Source organism: Gymnodraco acuticeps, unplaced genomic scaffold, assembly GCF_902827175.1.
Source record: "Gymnodraco acuticeps unplaced genomic scaffold, fGymAcu1.1, whole genome shotgun sequence".
In the NCBI taxonomy this organism is placed as follows: domain Eukaryota; kingdom Metazoa; phylum Chordata; class Actinopteri; order Perciformes; family Bathydraconidae; genus Gymnodraco; species Gymnodraco acuticeps.
In genome coordinates, this window is record NW_022991584.1 from 1785748 (window position 1) to 1806731 (window position 20984).

The 20984-nt window shown below is 41.2% G+C and overlaps 3 protein-coding genes across 5 annotated transcripts in view; 1 reads left to right on the plus strand and 2 right to left on the minus strand.

Annotated features, from left to right (window-relative positions):
* snx17 (sorting nexin 17) overlaps positions 1-8894 on the minus strand; it is a 34180-nt gene extending 25286 nt beyond the window's left edge. The window contains exons 1-4 of one of the 2 annotated variants that reach the window (XM_034197664.1): positions 8307-8894; positions 7848-7956; positions 2704-2778; positions 869-986 (exon numbers count right to left, since the gene is read on the minus strand). In XM_034197664.1, coding sequence (XP_034053555.1) covers positions 869-986; positions 2704-2778; positions 7848-7907 — 253 coding nt within the window. In that variant the 5' untranslated portion in view covers positions 7908-7956; positions 8307-8894. Of the gene's footprint in view, positions 1-868; positions 987-2703; positions 2779-7847 lie in introns of both variants that reach the window. The other variant, XM_034197662.1, reaches the window with a different exon arrangement.
* A 309-nt stretch (positions 8895-9203) lies between these two features.
* On the plus strand, positions 9204-11854 carry atraid (all-trans retinoic acid-induced differentiation factor). Of its 2 annotated transcripts, none has more exons than XM_034197666.1 (7): positions 9204-9406; positions 9571-9704; positions 10008-10076; positions 10505-10576; positions 10668-10789; positions 10880-10980; positions 11066-11854. In XM_034197666.1, the coding sequence occupies exons 1-7, from the start codon at positions 9314-9316 to the stop codon at positions 11168-11170; spliced, it is 696 nt and encodes a 231-aa protein (XP_034053557.1). In that variant the 5' UTR covers positions 9204-9313; the 3' UTR covers positions 11171-11854. The 2 variants fall into 2 exon arrangements, with proteins under 2 accessions (XP_034053557.1, XP_034053556.1); XM_034197665.1 differs by having other exon boundaries at positions 10008-10068; positions 10482-10576.
* Positions 11855-12498: 644 nt separating this feature from the next.
* Positions 12499-20649, minus strand: eif2b4 (eukaryotic translation initiation factor 2B, subunit 4 delta). Its single transcript, XM_034197661.1, is given in 14 exon segments — positions 12499-12832; positions 13235-13415; positions 13521-13695; positions 13917-14044; positions 14187-14289; positions 14418-14494; positions 17344-17458; positions 17555-17646; positions 18907-18989; positions 19082-19150; positions 19153-19275; positions 19801-19963; positions 20055-20092; positions 20570-20649. Coding segments are annotated over 14 exon segments (1569 nt in total). The 5' UTR covers positions 20592-20649; the 3' UTR covers positions 12499-12632.
* Positions 20650-20984: the final 335 nt, after the last annotated feature.

The following is a 20984-nucleotide window of genomic DNA, read 5'->3' on the forward strand; positions in this document are numbered from 1 at the left end:
GTGGCAGTTCATTTTCCATAACTATGTTAGAAGCCATGATGTAACCAAGTGAAGTTGTGGCCAAGAACACCCTGTGTGCGTATGCTCCCAGACTATGAGCAAATACACACTTGAACAACGCTTCCTTGTTCTTCTGTAACGGCCAGTGCTTGAGAGGATTAAAACTAACCCTCTGCACTGCTGCCAGTTCTGTTTATTTATTTGTGTGTGTTTATGCATAAGTTCACCCTTTGACCCGTTTACAAAAATTGAGGAAATATGCTGAGAAACCTCACAGATCAGGATAAAAATAACTCCAATTGGGCTCTGGAACGTGTAAGGCTTTCACAAGGAAAGCTTTAAAGCTGTCAAAAGGAATGTTTGCAAAACATAACAACTAGTCTCATAATACAATTATTCGTTCTAAACTACAATTCACAGAGAAGCTAAGTATGTATCCCTGGAGGTGGCACATCAACACTGGAGGACTCCAAACCCATTAAACTTTTAAAAACTCTAAAAAGGTCTGAAATCCTGAGTGGGGGATTTCTTTCCTTCAGGTGTGTCAGCATAACTCTGTCTCGTGAGGCTTTGGCTCAGATCCTCAGCTCTTTAGTGAAACACGTTAATGCTTTTATGTGGCGTTAAAAGACCACTGTATGGCTGGATTCCCCGCAGCTACAGAGCTAACCTATTCAGACACACACATGTCAATGCAATTATGTTTGTGCTGTGTTTGTATGTGTACTGCAATGAAGAAAAGAATGGTAGCTGAATTGAAAACTGACGAAAACAACCACATTGTAGCTGGAATTTAAATTCCACCAGAAATGACGTGAAATGCAATACAAGCCATCTGTAAGAAGTCCATTCTGCATGAATAACTTACCAGCCTGCATGTATTTCTCCAGCTGCTCTCGTCTCTGTTCCACCTCAGCAGGAGTCAGAGTGAAGATCTTCTTTGGAGGGAAAGCAGGTACCAGATTGCTGCCATATTCTTTCTTTATCTGTTGGTACAAAACACACGTTTGGAGGTGAGGATGGCTATACAACCTGAGCTTTTTCTCTATTTTGGTGAAGAGTCAGATGGTTGAGTTCATTTGTATTTGAATTGAGACCATGTGTGAAGAGTTTATATGGTTAAACTTCAGTGGAGAGCAGCAGTCTCTTTAATGAAAGAGTCTTGGATTCATTTTTCCAGGAGGTACATCCATGCTGTTTGATATGAATCACAGGTTTATTTTAAGTCCCGTTTCAATGACTAGCTGGTGGAGTTTCCGTGCAATACACACTCACAAACACACACAGACAGACACATCTGGAACCATGAACGTCTAGTCATTCCAAGTTGACTTTGTCTTCCAGCTTCTTGACTCATTTCTTCCCATTTTTTTTAAATCATCCTAGGGCTGGTAGATTTGAACCGAGGGAGTCTTTAACTGAGCCCTCACAGTCAGATCTAAAAATCACACATTCAATGAGGTTTCAATTCAACCTGTATGTCACTGCATGCGAAAGCTCCACTCATCATTAAGAATTCACAAAGACATATTTTTCTCTCGCTATAAAACCTTCAGGTCCTGCACTTATGGGATGGTGGGGGGGCTGCACAGCGGGTGCTGGAGGAGGAGAGGTGATTTTGATCCCTTCATACTGCCCTTTGTATTTTCAGTACACCAGAGCTAGCACCAGTCACACATACAAATCAGCTCTCAGAAACAAAGCAACGGTTACAGATGAGTCAGATTACCAACATTTGAAATAAATAAGCACTCGTACGGCTTCTTTTTAGCAGAACTCTTCTTGTTTTCACTGTTTATTTTAAGCTCTGGTAGAAGTGTGACCTTGTTACAGACCTTTATATAACAGAAAACAACAGTTACAACAATCTACATTCAATTCTTTTCAGCATTAAACTGGGTAGTTTTGGGGTCTTGCGTGCTCCACAGGAAGCCCCCCTGGGTCGGTTGTTGAAGATTTGAGTGTGACTTCTTACCACCCTGTTGCCAGGCAACGGCAACTGTCAGACTACTGTAGATAGCAACGACTTTGGCCTTTGCTCGCTTATTTATTAATATATGAAAACAGGACACTGGGCACTTCTATAATGCAGTATATGCTGTGGCATACAGAGAGCTCACAGGAAGTCAGCTAGAAGTCCAGCAAATAAATCCATCTCTTACAGAAATGTGAATATTTCTCTCAAGTCAAGCAATTTCACAAGCAAGTCAAGTCAATTAAAGCATTACACACAACAAGTAGATGCTGAACTCATTGATGAATAACAGCACTGACAAATAGCTCCAGCTCTCTATGAGGCTTCCCTGAGGCAGAAACTATAAAATGCTTCAGAGCAGGCAACTCAACACTGTCCAACAACATTTCTCTCTCAGATTAAGTTGATTTTCCGAGCAGGTGAACCAAGAGAAAGGCCAGGGACATTCCTTCTATGTCGCCCGCCCCCTCTAACCTCCTTCCACAATGCTGCCTATTTACAAGCAATAGTTTGGACCCAAGTAATAACAGCACAAGACTTCAAGCCACCGCGGTCGTGATTCAAAGTGACGGGAGGCCGGAGTATCGACCGAGCGCTACAAAGACGAGAGAAAGGTCACACAGGGTGGATGTGTTGGCATTTCAACAGCGTCCACACAAGCAGACTAGTCTCTTCTGGTCTGACGCACACTAACAGCGCAGGTTTTGTTGTGATGGCTGAGGCCTTACCTGTTCGTGGAGGCCCAGAAGTTGACTGTAGCGTACCCGACAGTGCAGCACGCCGTTCACATGGATGTTGTAGGCCTGTGGGATAGAGAAAGTCAAACGTGAGGAGAGAGACTGGACACAAATCTGGTGTCGACCCGTCTGAAAAGCTTGGCAAAACAATAAACTATATATAGATAGGCGTAGATTGACTTAAAAGGAAATATAGATACATAGATATTACATTGTCTTTGAATATGGGGTTAAATCAATATAAAACTTGTCATTGCATCACGCCAAAGTGACTGTACTTTATTCAGAGGCATTTCCCAGATTATAAAGTCATTGCAGAAATAAAACCAACCATAAAACGGTTAACTTCCTACACCTTGAACACAAGATAAGTTCCCTCACAACTCAATCTTAATTCATCTCGTCTCTCTGTTTTCTCACTCTTCCTTTTTCAATTTATCATTTCATTGAGCTAATAAATGAAGTGTGAATAGGATTATATTAAACCCTACTGACATTACAATCAAATCAGTTTCTCTTCATACTGCAGACGCTGAGCGAAGATCACATGGGGAATCTTTAATCCTTTCCCTTAGACACCCCTTTGTTTGTTTTTACAGACAGAGAGATCACTGAAAAGTCCGCCGCCAAAAACCACTACTTAGAATCAGGAGTTGAAATATCTGCTTGCCATTGTGTTTCCAACGTCAGATGCCTCAATAAGCTCTGAAAATGATACCGTCCTACACAAATAACAAAGTGATACTTCAGTTCTGTCCTCAGGAAGAGAGCAATATCCTTTAAGTTGGCCCAAACACAGGCTCGCTTACAGAACAGAACTCTTGAACTCTAAAAGAATGTTGTGAGTTTCACAAGGTACCACAAGCCTGTTAACTGTTTTTCCAATCCTCTTCCTTTTTTCTGATAAAATCCCTAAAAAGAAACATGAAACAGAAATGCCTCCATCGTAGAATCTATTGACGATAACTCATGCACAAAGCCTGCCAAGAGGGCTTTGGTCAAAATATTGTGAAACAATCAGTGGCTGCTATCGCCTCCTGAAAAAAAAAAATACATACGACATGAAGATGATGAATCCTCTTTTCTACTTTTGGTAGTACATATTGCTGATTTTTTTTATGGAAAAAATTGAAAGACACTAATATTGTCTTGTGGTTGTAAGGCTCCAACAAGCATTCTCGTGTCCGTCCAAAGTAAATGTGCCAGATGTAAGGAAATTCCAACAAGGCACTTCTGATATATTATCTTCATAAGAATAAGATGGATGCGAGGTCACAGTGACCTTACTTAGGTTCTTCCTAAAGTCCAAGTGGAAATTCCCTGCATGCGTTCCTAAGTGATAGCGTTCACAAGAATGGGAAGAACGCACGGACAATCAGAAAACATAGTGCCTCCGGCTACAGTAAATAAAACTGCTATTTTGTTATTTACAATAATACTTGCTCTCGCATTTCCAGAGACATCAGCTTCCTGAGAAACATTACTGAACAAACGGTTGCAGGCACTTGCTGTTGCTGACCTACAAAACCAATCAGCAGCTAAACAAAGTGCAAAGTGAAACTTCTCGAGGGAAAGAGGATAGCTGAAGGATCTGGAGGGAGGCCAACGAATTCACTGAAAGATGTGTGTGTAGGCAGTATCCAGGCAGGAAGGAAGAATGAGTATGCAGAATGGTTTGGCTCCGTTTGATAACAGGACAAAATATCCCTATGTTTTTTGTGAATCGCAAGCAGTTTAGCTCAGGGACAATACAAACACTATTATCTATTGTTCTTTCGTACACTTTGTATCCCAGTCTAATCTCTTTTGCGGCTTTCACACCAGCGCTTGTCCCTTTCTAGCTCCAAGCGGGAGCTTTTCTGGTTCAGCTCCGGTTTCCCTTTTCTGCTCCCGCTCTGTTCACACCGCCCAGAGCTGCCGCTGCTGCGTCATGACGTCACCGTTTACGTGCCTGCTTCATAAAATCCAAACCACGCGGATATCCCTCACATCGACAACAACAACAACAACAATGGCCGATTGTATTGAAGCGCTGTTCGCTTTGGTTATCCTCTTACGAAACGAAATGGAAGGCATCGGACGACTTTACAAGGGATGACTTTACTTGGAACTTTGAAAACATCACATGCGAAATGCAAGACTTCTTTGTGGTCTTCAGCATCTACTTCAACGACGAATCTGCCCCTGCCCCCGCCTCGACGTAAGAGAGACGTAAGCGACGCCGCCTCTTAGATCCGAAGCTCTTGCGTCTAGACCGACAATTTGTTGGAGCTGGAAGTGAACCGGATTCCGGTTTTTTCCTGTGTGAACAGGAAAAACTGGTACTTTTCAGGCTCCAGCTCCGAGCCGGAGCTGAAAACGCGTTGGTGTGAAAGGGGCATTTGTGAGGCCAAAGACATTTTTTATTGAAAAACAAAACTAGAATTCAACAGGGCGTTACGTATTTGACCTGATAAAGATATTCAATAAGTCTAGCTTTGTAGTCTGGAGTTACTTCACAAGCCTTACTCTTTTCGTGATTGCAAGTGTCTACGCTAGTGCCTTTCACAAAATATAACAACATATGGTACGTGTGGGGGAAAGCTATTTCAGTCAAAGGAATTCTAATACATGTTTATTTGACACTTTTTAAGAATAACCTCTGAGTCACTCAGTTTATATCGCATGCTGTTGAGTATAAACTCCAAATATTATAAACATTTAAAAGGGGGCAAATGAACCTGTTCATCTGAGTCCTGACCTGCTCCTCGTCCAAAGTAAATGAGTCATGACCACTTCAAGCTGCACCAAAGTCTATTTTACACACCCACAAACACTATGTGAACCACAGGAAGATACAAGAGGAAGTATAAGCACTGAGCAATTAAATAGATATGTCTGTGCTTGCACCATGTTTAAAAATCTGCAGCACTTGTTATTGCAAAAGGCAGTGTGCAAACTCGGCAGATTCTGTGGCTTACTGGTTCCAAGGTACATATCCCATCTCTCAGCATTATAATCAAGCAAAGTCCCTTCCTGTCTGCTGGGTACAGGAAGGTCGCTGTGACAGTCACAGGGCTGCCAGCTGAGGTGAACACACATTTTTTTGCTTTTAAGTTCCCACTGCGGCACAGGGTCAACATGTAGAAAAAGGTCAGAGATGGCACCTAAACATTTGAATTTTGGCATCCATTAGTTGAGATTTGAAATATAAAAGTAGGTTTTTGCAGAACAATATGGATGAAACATGAATTATATTACTTTAAATTATATTTTGGGATATAAAATCAGTTTTTTAATATTTCGAGACAATGGATATAACTTTGTTTTTATCCAAAGCTAATTTGGACTTTCGTGAAGCAGCAGGGACACTGAACACACCGACACGTTCAATAATAATTCAAATGTTAGTTTCCTCTTTAGAGCACATGGAGTCAAGATGGACAACAGCCCTTCACGGGTGTGTGAAAACTGAGAGCAGCCTGTGTGATGTCACATGGAAATCAGATGCTACAGATGTTATTTCAAACCAGCTGGTGAATATCAGATTTTATGCATTCTATAAAACATCTGATACAATTGATTTTTTTATGTAATTGTGGACCTTATATTCAAAAACGGATCTAAGATGATTTGTTTTTGTAGTGGTTGTTCATATCATATCAATAATTGACAGGAAATACACTTGATCCCAAGCCGTCCAAGCTGTTTCCTGGCAACGTAATGACTTTTGTTCAGGTCTAGTTTATAGGAATATACACGGACACCAATAATGTGTAAGGTTCCCAACTTTTTAGCACCACAGACCCGGATTTGATAAGATTAAGCTTTAGAGACCGCCATGTGAAAAGACTTTGTTTGTTAAATATGATTAAGACCAGAGTTCTATATTTAGCTTAACTTGCTTGATCAGCATTACAGTTGAGGAAGTGAAACCTACGACCACAAAAGTCATCCTCCTCACTTATAGGGAATTAAATAGAGAAAATCAATGATTGTCTATTTTCTAGGGAACCCTGGAACTCTTCAAAGAAGTCATGGGGGTCCTCTGACCTAAGGTTTAGAACAACTGAGCTAACATTCAAGCAACAAGAAAATAAGATAATATTTTGACTTGTGAGAAATTGTTTAAAAAATAATGCCAAGCATGGGCAGTTTATCCTGACCGTAGACTGTAAAGATCCTGACTTACTGTGACTGGTATTAAAGTGTTATATCTGTTAGATAGATAAACACAACTTTACACTGTTTTAGATCTATGATGCTTCACTACAGCAATCATTACACAACCTTAATAACTTATACTCTCAGATCATAACAAAGCATGTCTGCCAATGTCCCAAGGCAATGAAAGTAGGACCTTTTAAAACACAATGGCAAGAGAATCAAATGAAAGAAACACACAATGGGAGCCTGCTGCGCAACAACTCTATGCTGTTAGTTTGGGGACTTGACAATAATGTTAAATAAGTATGGCAGTAAACAAGAAGAAGGTTATGATGTAATGGGGGCATTTGTCAAATATCAGAGAGAATTCATCATGACTCAAACCTGTAAAAAAATAAAAGGACTCTTGTGTCTGAGGTGATGAAGCAGAGTCTCTTCAGGTGGTTTTGAAACTAAATGAAAACATGTCAATTATGGCCAACACCATAGCAATCAACATTATGGAGCCACATTACAACATCAACCAGATAAATGCCAACAATAGTGTTGAATCATGGTGAAGAACAGGGGTTACTGTCCTAATGATACATTCAATGGCCTCACAGAATCACATTTCATCTAGGAAGAATGTATAAGAGGTGGAAAATACTTTTACTCAACTTCTTTTAAAACCCTGTCCCTTTAAATCTCTAAAACAAGTGTCTGGGGAGTATTCTTATGAAACACAGTAATTGTATTTATTAAACAAATAAGCATTTTGCAGTCTAAGTATAGATGATTTAGAAGGGAAATCATGTTGTTACTGCATTAGGCAATGGCAGTGGTTTGGCCTGTGGTGATGCACCAGTGTTGATACTATGATATCTTTTACAACAGTAAACATCAGCACTCTAGCTGCATTGACATTAGCCCAACCTGTGGCCAGCTGAGGCCAGCGTTTACTGCTAGGTGAAAGCAGGTAAAACAAAACCACACATTATCATGCTCACCACATAGGTTGATCCATTTTCTCCCGAGCGAACCTCCGTTTCGGGTATGGAAAAATGCATTTTAGCTCGAAACACAGCCTGCTGCCTGAGTCCTTGAACGCCACTGCAGCTTTCCGATGGAGAAGAAGACACCACAGTTACCCACAAAGTCTCTGCAGTGACTGTCGGCGGTGACTACAGAGGAGGAGGAGGCTTCACACGGTTTATCCACTTGTTTGTAAGTCCGTAAAGAGCTGCCAGACTGGAGGAGGCTGCTGACGACTTTAATATCTGTCCAACAACTCATGTACCAACTAGCATTCGCATAAAACTTCTCCCACGTCAGTGTCAAACTTTTCCCACTGCTGTCCCCGCAGCAGCCATGTTGCAAGTGTTAAGTAATTGCACCTCCGTTTTTGGCGTTAAAATATCCTCTTCCCCTAGTTTAAAAAAATGTTTTGATAGCTTAAAACCACCTACTGTAATATTTGAGTTTCAACGTGTACAGGTAACTGTTTTCATGAGCGTAACCAGATGAAGTTTCGGGATAAAAGGTGCAGTTGCTTCCTGCAAACCTCACAGCGTCGCAGAGCCGATGTCAAAACCTCTCCAAATATGAGGGGAGACAGTTGCACTTTTGTGGTTTGGCTTGTTTTTTCTGCCTCCTATATTTGCTGATGAAAAATCAATGCGGCGAGGGAGGAAACTCATAGATAAAATGTGATAAAATCGCAGAGAAAGCAGATGTACCAGGGCCGTCAAGCCATTCTGTGTTCAGTGTATCTAGTGGCCCATCAAGAGGCATTGCAACAATCCTTATGGGCGAAACCATCTCGGTTTCAGCTGGGGGTGGTTCATATTACGCGGGTAAGGAATAAATAGCACACTAGCATAATTTCCAACACGTATTTTACAATTGATGAAATACCTGTATAATATAACGTTTTAAATATAAAAAAACACGTTTTATTATTTATTTTGAATCTCGTAAAAATATTCTTACTAGAAGTCCAAATTGTATTTGGTGCATTCCAAAGTGACAGTGAAAGCGCAGGCAAAATTCATTAGTCAGAAAAAATGCGTCTACATTTTGTCAACAATTTGAGAAATGTAATGAAATAGGTCTGTTAATGTTATAATCTATATTGACTTGTTGTAGACTTAAAATGAAGGAACGATGGTCGAAGGTTTAGAAGGTATAACATACATAATTTATAACTTGCAATACAGTTAAATTTAAAGCAAATGCTTTTTTACCTACACAAAATATTCTTTTAATACGTTTAAATTGTTCAGCTAAAAATAAAACAGATGTTTCCTTTATGTATTCAGTAGCTGCTGTGTATTCTATTATTGTACATGAACTGCAAATTGAGTGTATGCGCAATTTTAGCGCAAAATTAAGTTGGATTTGTGGATAAAGTGTTGGACCAGCTTCCTGTCACGTGTCCGCTACAGTAGGATCATATGACTTCAGTCGATGAAAAATGAAAGCTGGGTGCAGCCAGCTTAAACCTGCAGTGCTTATTTTGGTCTTTAATTTATGTTTTTACGGAAGTTATCAAGTAACCGATCTGCAGGTAAGACTTGGATTTGATATTGTAACATCTGCAGTTTGTTACCGGCAACCACATAGTACACAACAGCGTGTTTTATGTAATTTAGCTGTTGGTGCCAGGGAGGGTGACCGGGAATGTTGTTGTTTACAACCTGTTTTCTCCTTCGTCATGATCTGTAACTTCAGATATGTGAGCTCTGCAGTGGTGCTGTCCTTAATGGCACTGCAGTGGGCCGGTTCTGCTCCTCATCCGCTGGTCGGATAGAAGGACGATGCTGCTTGAGAAATGACAACACAAGTGACCCTGAATACATCATCGGGTAGGACTTTTTATGTCGCCTTCAGGGTCCGTCGGAAATGTGATCATGTCAGTTATAAATGACGTATGTTGAAAGTGGAGGAAGACAAATATTATACAGGACACTAGTATAAATAGATAAGTTAAACTTTGTAAAAAACAGTCTTTAATAAAAGCTGCCAGTGCTAATGATGTATCCTTTCCCCCCAGTTTAAAAATGTGAACTTTACTCTGCTTCCACATTTAAAAGTTAGATTAAAACAATTATGTTTGTTTTGTATATGTTCCAACCATAGGTTCCAACCATGTTTTTTGTTTGTGTCAGGTTGGATCTGTCCAATTGTTCACTAACTCACGTGGAAGATCTTCAGAGAGCATCAACAGCAGTAAGGATGTATGTACAGTTACTACAATTTCATACAATATAGGGTACGGACAAAATAACTCAAGACTTTGTTGGACACTTCCATAGTGAAGGGTTATTCTTAATGCAAAGAAGAAGTTACATCACTGAGGAACATGTTGATTCTGCATGATTATTTTCACATCATAGACTGTATGATGCACATGTTCCGCATTATAAATTGTTATTTACAATTGCCACACACATAGAAATGTACATGGGCAAATGCTCTATATATTTGTAATATTGATACAATTCTAAGGCAGTAGGAGACGTGAACTTTTTTTAATCCTAGCTTTCATTCTAGCAAGGAACCAAACTCGACTTATGAATGCACATCTTATTCACTTGTATTTTTATGGAACCATTTGTCTTTTAAACCATTTTTCACCATAGGCCTACAAACTGTTGCTTTTCAGAGACCTCTCACTCAATCCAATTGTCAACATCAGTGAAGCAGCCTTCCAAGGATTTATTGAGTTAAATTACATGTAAGTATTCTGTTACAGAAACTCAAATATGATGGCAGCTCTCGAGTATAACATTTTAATTCTTCATAACTCTATTTTTGTGCGTCTATAGGATTTTACCACAAGACATATTTTGTCCGGGGGGCAACACTTCTTGGGAAAAGGTAGAGGTCAAAGAGGGAAATCGTTTCTGTGAAGGCCAAAAAGATACGTGCAACCAGACCGGACAGCTGTGTAAGTTACCATCTAATACACTTCACATAAACCTGCAGTAGCTTTCTGGTCAAATATGACAACTGTCTTATAATTATTAACAATCCTCAGCCATGAACTGCCCGGAGAACTCCCTCTGCGCGCCCTACGGCCCGAGCTTCTTCGAGTGTAGCTGTGCTGACGCCTATCATGGATACAAGTGTCTGCGAGAGGTATTTTTTGGAGCAGCTTTATCTGAATCATTTCGTTTGGTACTTCATTTTTTACAGCTAAGTATTTATGTATTATTGTCTACAGGGGGAGTTCCCTCTTCTGCAGGTGTTTGCGCCTCTTGGAGCGTCTACATTTGTCATCTCTCTCCTGCTGTGGCTCACCCAGAGACGTAAGGCCGAGCCACTCTGAACTGCACTCAACTTTTTTTAATCCCTGATGATCTACTGAGCTATAGTCGAAAGGGAAAATGCGGACAAAGTCTGAGGTGACCCCAGGCTTTTTTTTTAAACTACATTTTGTATTACTGTGTGTCAGCTTTATTTCATTTAGGTACATTTTAAAAACTGACATTTTTCATCCGTGCAATTTTAGGAAGAAAGTAAATTGAACATTTTAAATATTTCTACCTTTTGGCAATAATACCAATGTTACCACTTTCATTATATTTTTTAAATGACACAAGATATTAATGAGCAAGTTATATTAAAGAGAATTCTGAGGCTTTGCTTGATATTATCTGTGCCGAACGTGCACTGAATGTGTGAGTTTACATGGAACTACTAATTTCACAAAGTGTTGCTGCATGTTGAACATGTGCTTCACTCACAGCAAAACCAAGTCCTGATCAAAAATGTTTAGATTTTTTACTGTATAATGTTACATTTTAAAAGTGAGTCATTGAGTTGAACTACTACAGCACACTATCTAGTCTTCACCTGCTTTTAGCACATCTTAATCTGAACACATCTGAATGTATCTGATCAAATGTGTTTAGTCAAATGTGAAATATGTTGATGGGAAAGTGGTTTTGATGCTTCTTCACAATGAGATTGAGTTTTAATATAAAGTTCTAATAAAATATTAAAAACAGTACATATTGCTTGGATGAAATTATTATTTATCATGTCATTGATACATGTAAGTACTCCTAGAAGTTAATAAATAAAGAGCCAGAAGATGCCTGAATATAAACTATTGCATAAATGGAATTAATAGTAGAAAATGACCATGTTAGTTGGGAATAAAATGTTTATTATAACTTTGGATTCCCTTTTTAAGACTAAAATACCAAGTCAATATGAGATTTGACGGACGTAGTGTCATGCGTTGAATTTCTGGACATAACAATAAACTGAGTTCCTTTGCCAAGAAATCCTAGTTCACTCTTTTCATTCAGTTCAATGAATCGATGGTCATTAAAAACTAGGCAGAGGGATTCTATGGCTCATAAACTTCACAGATACTGTAGCTCCGACTGCAATTAGGGAACCATTTCTGGCTGGTTTGAAATGGCATGCTGTGGTTGACAACGAGTGCATGTTTTCAGCCGCATTGGAACTGTTCTGCTCCAAATACTGGCAATTAAATGTTCTGTTGTAAATAAACCATTCTCAACGTGGATCCATGTAAACATCTTGCCTAAACCAAATGTATAAAAAAAACAGAACTACCCTCCCCACCCTAAAGGGAAACAAACCCTGGTAGTTATCCAATTCATCCATAAAACACACATGGACTCTGTTTAAAAAGCATATGCCATTTCATATATATTTATTGCATGCTCAGAGCATGGTGTTTTGTGTTGTGTGCAAGCATTCAAGCTCAAACCATGGAGAACACAGAGAAACGGCCTCTGAGCTCAGACTGTCGTTCACTGGTCCACGTTCTTCACTCGCAGCACCACAGGGACTGAGGTGCAGGGGATCATTCCCAGGTCTGTGATGACCAAGTCCACGAAGTCAGGCGGCGTCACGTCGTACACCAGGTTCAGCAGGCCGAGAGAGGGCACTTCCTGCCAGTGCTCCAGCTGGGTCCTCCCCTTACGCGTCACAATGAGGTCGTCAGGGTCATCTGGAAAGCACAGAAGAAGATAGATGATCTAATCTAAGGTTTGGAAGGAATTTCAATCAATGGGACAGTAGCCATTTAAGTAAGGGTATCAATATACATATATCTATTGATATTGATTCAATGATCAAAGAGGAAATATTATCTGCATTCCTCTTTTTTATTTAATAAAAACGAGAAATGGGGCACTTTTTGTATTCTTTCTATTAAAATGAATATATTGTGTTGCATTTAAATGTCTGAAAGAGCCCAGCAATACAGTTTTAAAATCATATTTTATACGTGTTGTTAGTTGGATTGAACGTCACTGTGTAAAATGGTCATATGACACGAATTGAATTAAAGTAGACTTTTGATATCAGCAAATACTTATGGTACATTTTAGCAATCCACTGGCTTCCATACCTAGTTCATTGGACACGAAGGAGTCTGTCTGCACCCTCTCACAGAACTTGTATGTCTCACAACACACCAGCACAGGCACGTTGAAGGCTTTGGCCACCAGAGCGATCTGTGACGTCCCCACGCGAGACATCACGTAACCGTTAGCCAGCAGAGCGTGAGCACCGAGGAACACCTTCGATACCTGCGGAGGGCCACGTTCAAGGCATAAAGACAGAGTTAATACATTTGAGATGCTTTGGCTACTCATTGATGTATTATCTATGGAAGCTGGAAAGTGTGAATGTACCTCTGGGAGAATGTAGGAGACAGCGGAGATGAGGACGTAGGTGCAGCTGATGCCTTTCTGGACGAGGCGCCTCAGAGCCTCGCGGCCCTCCAGACGAGGTCGGCTGTCCACCACGATCACACGGAACTTCTTCTTCTCAAAGGCCTCGCACAAGATGTGGTTGACCAGCGACGAGCTGAGCGAGGAGATAAGTAGTTTGAGGGGAAATGTGGAAGGAAGTCGGGAGTGTAATGGGCGAGACAGAAAAAAGGAAGAGAAAGTGTGAAAAGCAGGACTTAGGGTTGGATACATGAGTGTTGCACTCATTTTGCTTGACAACCAATGAAGCAATGCTTGGAAACAGGAAACTGCAGACACCCAATTTGTTTTCCTACAAGTCCGCTTTGAGAGGCTTACCATCCATAAACTAGGATGACGTCTCCATCACTGATCTTTTCTATGGAGGACTTGGCGATAGCTTTAGCAGCGAGGATGATATTCTCATCGATGTAACGCTCGATACAGCTCAGCAGCTTGCTCTTCGCCTAAAGAGGAAATGTGGAAAAGAAGGATAACTGTGAATCAGTCACATTAACGCTTCTGTCTTTGTGGAATATGTTTGCGACAACAACTTAAGCTAATGGTCTCTGGCTACATTGTATGAGGATTGCATCATGTGACACTTACTTCTTCTTCTCTGCATTGACTAGGAATATTGGAGATCTCTTTCTTGATGTATTTGATCGCATTACCCATGCTGGCTGACAGGGGGCGACATTGATTCAGAAAACTGCAAGGAAAATAGGGGAGGAACATTATATATGTGCAAAGCTGTACATTTTAATTTAAGACATTAAGAAAAGAGTTAGTATAAAACGTATACCGATGATAAATAAAATCAGATTTATGTTTTCATACCTGATATAAGGTTTCAACTTGTTGACCAAGTCTCTAGATAGCTCTTCATTTGGAGGTGTTGTATAGTCCCTTATTACCTAAAGCAGAGGAACAAATATTGCCTTTAGTTGTTGACATTTATTTGGTCCTTAATAACAATAATCAAAGAAGAAGGTCATTTCTGAAGAAGCTGGATTGCTAGCTCCTGAAAACCTGATCCTGGGAGTCCAATGCTAAATTGTATTAAGTGATTAGATGGAAACTGAACTCTATTGCTGGTTTAGCTTTGTATGAGGATCAGTGGAGGGAGTATGAATCAGTTACAGCGTCAGTGCAACAACATTTAGGCGAGGAGGAGTGTGTTTGAACCAAACGAGTGAAGCCTTGCTTTTTGTAGCTGTTACGGTCTAAATCAGGGGTGTCAAACTCAAATACACAGTGGGCCAAAATTAAAATGTATTGAAATGAACTTATTGCACATATTAAACCTGGAACTAAGAAAGCTTAAATTATTGCCTATAAAAACAACATTAAACATTAAATAATCAGTTGCATTCATTTCTTATGGCTCTATCTGCAGAGTCATTTCTTATGATTACATTTTTCCACAGGCCAACAGCTTCGAAAAAACAATTCCCCTCAAAAACAAAACCAAACATGCTGTAACGGAGGTGATCTCTGGGGCCATAGATCTCGGCCTCCGTTACGGATTCTGTAGCTACATCAAGTGTATGTAGTTTGTGCATCTGTCTGTGTTTTAGTTTGTCTGTCTCTGTTTCCTGGTTTTATGTTGAAAAGTGTTCCCCTTTCCCCATGTCTGTCGTTGATTGTGTGCACCTGGTGCCCTATGTTGTCTCCTCCCCCCTCACCTGTGTCCTGTTGGTTTGATTAGTGTGGGTGTATATTTAGGCTCTGTTGCCCTGTCTGTTTTGAGGCTGGTAGTGTGTGTGAGATCCTGGTGGCTGCAGGCTGTGCCCACGTGAACAGCAGCAGCAGGATTGAGGCTGTGTGTATTGTGTTCATGCTGTAATAAATGCCCACACCGGGTTATATTTGGGACGTGCTGCCTCTGCCTCCTTGCTTGGTCTGGGCCGCTCAATTGTCAGCGTCACAATTGGTGTCAGAAGTGGGATTGACCAAGTGAGGAGGTGAAAATGCAGAGAGGAAAGAAGAGCGACCAAAGAGAGGAGCCAGATGACGGTGTGGCTATGCCGGCTGACCAGGGGGCCACGGCTGGTAAACCAGGGGACAGGATTGACCAACTGAAGGAGATGATGAAGTCATTCATGCGATATCAGAAGCAGGAGGAGTGCCGTTTGAGAAACATGGAGGAGCAGGTATCCATGATAAAAGAGGAACGGCGACTCCGGAGGCAAGACAGCAGATTGGCTGAGGAGCTCGACCGCATCAACGTCTGGTATGGGGACCAGACCCAAAGAGAAAGGAAAGTGATGCAGCGGATCAAAGAGTACCGCATGGAGCTTCGGGAGCAGGACCGGCAACAGAAGGAGGAGGTGGAGCGCATCATGGAGCGTCAGCTGCTGGAGGAGCTGGAGAGACAGCGACAGGCAGACCTCACGGCCCAGAAGGCCAGAAAGGAGGAAGAAACATTTAAGCGGGAGGAGCTGGTAAAAATCCTGGAGGAGAATAACCGCCAGCTGAAGAGCGAACTGGAGCGAGCGGCCGCTAAGAAGCTGGAGAAGGTGAACAGCAGCCTGCAGCGTCACCTGCAGCGCAGCACGAAGGAGGAGCGTGAGAGGGAGATCATCCAGATGAAGCAGCAGATAGCCACGCTGATGCAGCGGTCCCGGGCGGATCACGCTCAGCTAGAGAGGCCGCAGTCCCGGCTCTCTAAGAAGAAACTGGCAGAGGAGAAGGAAACTAAAGACAAGGAAGAGGATTTTCTAGCCCAGGAGGAGCGGGTGAAAATGGCCGGAAAGATCCGTCAGAGATCGCGTCAGGCAGCAGAACCAGCAGGAGCGCCGGGAGAGGAAGAATCAGATCCCGAAGAGGAAGAAAGGGAAGCTTCCTTCTGACTTCACGCCTCCCCCCTGAGGAAACCATGCTGCACAAGGGGAGAAACCTTGCAGGGAAGCCAAGGTTTTTAAGACACTGTGCTTCCAGGGGAGAGGGGTGAGGAAATGTAACGGAGGTGATTTCTGGGGCCATAGATCTCGGCCTCCGTTACGGATTCTGTAGCTACATCAAGTGTATGTAGTTTGTGCATCTGTCTGTGTTTTAGTTTGTCTCTTTCCTGGTTTTATGTTGAAAAGTGTTCCCCTTTCCCCATGTCTGTCGTTGATTGTGTGCACCTGGTGCCCTGTGTTGTCTCCTCCCCCCTCACCTGTGTCCTGTTGGTTTGATTAGTGTGGGTGTGTATTTAGGCTCTGTTGCCCTGTCTGTTTTGAGGCTGGTAGTGTGTGTGAGATCCTGGTGGCTGCAGGCTGTGCCCACGTGAACAGCAGCAGCAGGATTGAGGCTGTGTGTATTGTGTTCATGCTGTAATAAATGCCCACACCGGGTTATATTTGGGACGTGCTGCCTCTGCCTCCTTGCTTGGTCTGGGCCGCTCAATTGTCAGCGTCACACATGCCCTGTTGTCGCAAGAAAAAAAGTGCAAAAGGAAACATCCATTGAAACTCAGTTTGCTGCTGTGATGCTCAAGCCAGATACTTGGCATCTCATCTTGAGTGCAAGTTCATCAATGTTTGGGCTCAGACTCTGAGCTGAGGAAATCCTCAGGATTGAGTGAAGGTGTGCGTGTAATATACCGGCGGGCCAGATCTAATAGTAATCACTGATTAGTAATCAGAAATTATCCTGCGGGATGAAATTAAATCCACCAAGGGCCTGATTTGGCCCCCGGGCCTTGAGTTTGACACATGTGTTCTAAATGCTGTATAGGAACGACAATGGGATGGTAAAGACTAAAGAGTGTGCTCTGTACCTGTTTGAAAGCATGCAGCAGGGCCACAGAGCGGGCGTTGGACCCCGCCACAATGCCCTGCGAGTACTGGAGACCCAGGCGGACAATAGCAGGATGAATCACTGTGGAGGGAATGCTGCAACACACAATAGTCAATACATGAGATTTAAAGTAATTGTAAGGGATTAAAACAAATTGCCGCGATTACAACTAAGGTATATTTTCAGCTTACCCAATTTGCTGTGTGAGAGGGGCTCTGCGACTGTACTGGTGCAGATGAGAAAACAGGCTGACTTTGTGGCCGTAGTCTAACCGGAGGGGGATCTGAAATAAAACAGATTAAAAAGCATTGGCTTTATTCTCCAGTCATTTAGAGGTTAAAGGTGAGATCATAAGGTTATAACGGAGTCACAGCGCACACACACACACACACACACACAAACAAACTCAGTTGACCAGAGGAAAAAACTAAAGTTGCTTTAGAGCTAAATTAATTTCATATCAATGGGAGGTTACTTTCTAATGTACTGAGACATGTTGGTGTTTGACCTTGGCAACACAGACAAACATCTTTGTGTTATGTATGCTTTTTTAAATACTCTCCAAACAGAGCAGCACAACCATAATCCAGCACAGCAAACAGCTCAGTGTTGAGTTAAACGCACAAGAACAAAATGTACATTAACATGTAACACATTTTCAAACAAACGTATCCCAAAGACGCGCATCTCTGTCTTAACGGATCAAACAATACGTTTCATCTTTCATTTCGGTGTACGAAAGCGATTACAGGTTAGCAAACAAAACTAGACAAATGTCAATGTCACGCATTCACATGTAAGGAAGGCAGACCTCGAAATGTGCCGCAGCATTGCACCCTGGCGTCTGAAAGAAAAGTTAGGTATGATGATCAGTGATCACATGCTGTTATGAGTGCGGTTATTATCTCATGCAACGAGTGATGGAACATGATTAGCAGCACAGACTGCAATATTTATGAAGAGTATTTTAGGGTTGTTGTTGGTGACGCTCCAAAAACTGTTATTGTTGTAAGATATCCTAACATGAGACAATCTGTGATGGAAAGTTACTAGATGACTCAGGCATTATTAAATGTAACTGATCACTTTCACTAAACGCCTGCAGCAGACATCATATTGTATTTTACTTATTTTCTTAGCTAAACCTTTCTGTTTTAAGAGTTCCTCTGAAAAGTCTAGATACCTACCTTGAGACCTATTGGTGGAAAAACTGGACTAAAACAGCATAACATCCAGAATAAGCAATATTTAGTTTATGAATACAAAATAATATGCTTGTTATTGTTGATCAGTCCAAATAAATAACCAAATCTTGAAGATGAAATAATAAACTAAATACATGATAGTATGTTATTTGCAACAGGTGGCTGTATTCATTTAGTCAACAGTATTCCATGATACATGTTGTGAGTTGTACATTTTGTCAACTCATTTATTTAGCAGTTAATGCTCAAGATGTAACTAAAAAGCTAACACTTATGCTCATTATTTCAAACAGGCTTATGAGTCATGGTTTTTAGAGATGAAGCATAACGTTTCTAACCTGTTGTTTCTCCAACTTCTTTGCCAGTTTCTTTAAAACCTCTGGGTTGTCCACTTGGACATGTTCTGGGAGCCTCTTCACCACTGGAAAAACATAAAAGCGTGACATTTGTTTAAAAAGGTATAACTTCAGATGGTCACCACCACACATGCTGACCTCCGGGCCGCTACAGTACCTGGCTGCAGCTCACTGGGTGCTGCTTTAGCTTTGCCCGTGGCAGCCGGCTGACCCGCGTCCCCTTTCTTTTGGACGCCCTCTCAGACTCTTGCCTTGCTCTCCTCTCAGCTTTCATGTCTGCTTTACTCTTAGCGGGCTGAGGTTCTGACGCAGGCACAGGAAGTGATGCAGGAGCGGGCACTACTGAAGGAGCTGAGGGAGAAGCAGTGGGGTCAGGGTGGAGAACAAAAGACCCCCCATCACCCCAGCAACAAACAGTCAGGTCTAAAAACCACCACTCAGGGACAGTTTCATGATCCCACAGGCCATAAGACTATTAAACACCTGAACTTTGGAAAAACATCCATACACATTCATCTGTTTGCATCTTATAAATTATTTACCTAATATATCGTATTCCATGTACTTGTATATAGACTCTTCTTGCACTATTTCTATTCTATTTTATTTGTTCTATGTTCTATATATATGTTGCACTGTTGGAGGAGTTTGTCATTGATATATCTACACTGTATCTAATGTACAAATGACAATAAAGCCTTGAATCTTGAGATTAAATATAGCAATAGATCACAGTTTGAAAGAACATTTCCTTCACACATATCTCAGATGTTATCCACTGGTAACTGCTAGCAATAGATGAACAAAGTGAAACATGTAACACATTGAGGTGCCTTAGACTACAACAATCTCTGGTGCTGTCTACATGATGTTTACCCTTCTGTGAGGGTTGTGTTGGAGTTGGAGCAGCCGCACTGACAGGCTTCTCTTCGCTTTCCTTTGAAGCATTTTCATCATTTTTCTCTTTGTTTTTCTTCTGCTGTTTCTTCTCCTTCCTCAGCCGCTGCTTCTCCTCTTTGGTCAGCTCTTTGCCTTCAATCTGTAAAGCATGTCAATACATGAGTCCATGAAAACATGACATCTTAGGAAGCCTTAAACTAGACTGTGCCACATGTTGAGAACATACTAACCTTTGCTTGTTGTATACCATCTTTTCCGACAGCTCCATCTGTAAAAAAAAAAGAACAATACATGATGACATTAAATAAGTTCATCAGTATTTATGTACTCTTTAATGCATGGAAGCTCCAATACCTGCACCAGCCTTCTACCAGGTCTTTGGTTTAGGTGATGCTGTTAGCAGACACTAGCTTTATGCTAACGACCTCAGTCATAGAACTGGTTGGCTATTATTTCCTGCTACAATGACAACTTAAAACATCCATTTAAGTTGTTCTTTTCATTAGAAAATAACATGATGAGAGGCTGATGCAATATCATCACAACACCGTTAAACTGGCTTGCTTGAAATGCTAACGTTAGCAGCACTAGCATATAGGGAAATTAACTTTGCTCCAGGCCAAACCAAAATACCTTTAAACGTGGACTGTAAGTGTAAGACATGTTGTCGTCGCACCCACGGTAAAGTAATAAAAATACCTGGGAACAGTTATAAAGTCCAGCTGTTACACTCTCACGAACTCACCTGTCACTCCACTGTCAGCCATGTTTACGCTGCTGCTGAACTTCCTCTGCTGCTGCACTCAACTAACGCCTGGAAATATGATATCGCCCCCTGGTGGATAAACATTTAACTAAAGTGTTTCCTGTAAATGTATGTTATTATAGTTTGCTTTTTTTATTTCTTTACATTCGTTATTTTGTTATAAAGATTTTTCATTTGTAAGCTTTAACGACTATCGTATCTCACTCAGGGATTAAAGCAGAGATGGAAGAAGTACTCAGATTATTTAATCAAGTAAAAGTAACAATACAGTGTCAAAATACTCTGTTACAAGTAAAAGTCCTGCATTAAAAATTGTATTTAAGTATTAGCATCAGACTAGAGAATGCAATTCCTGAAGAAATTGCTAGTGGGAATGCCTTATGCTGAAAATCTG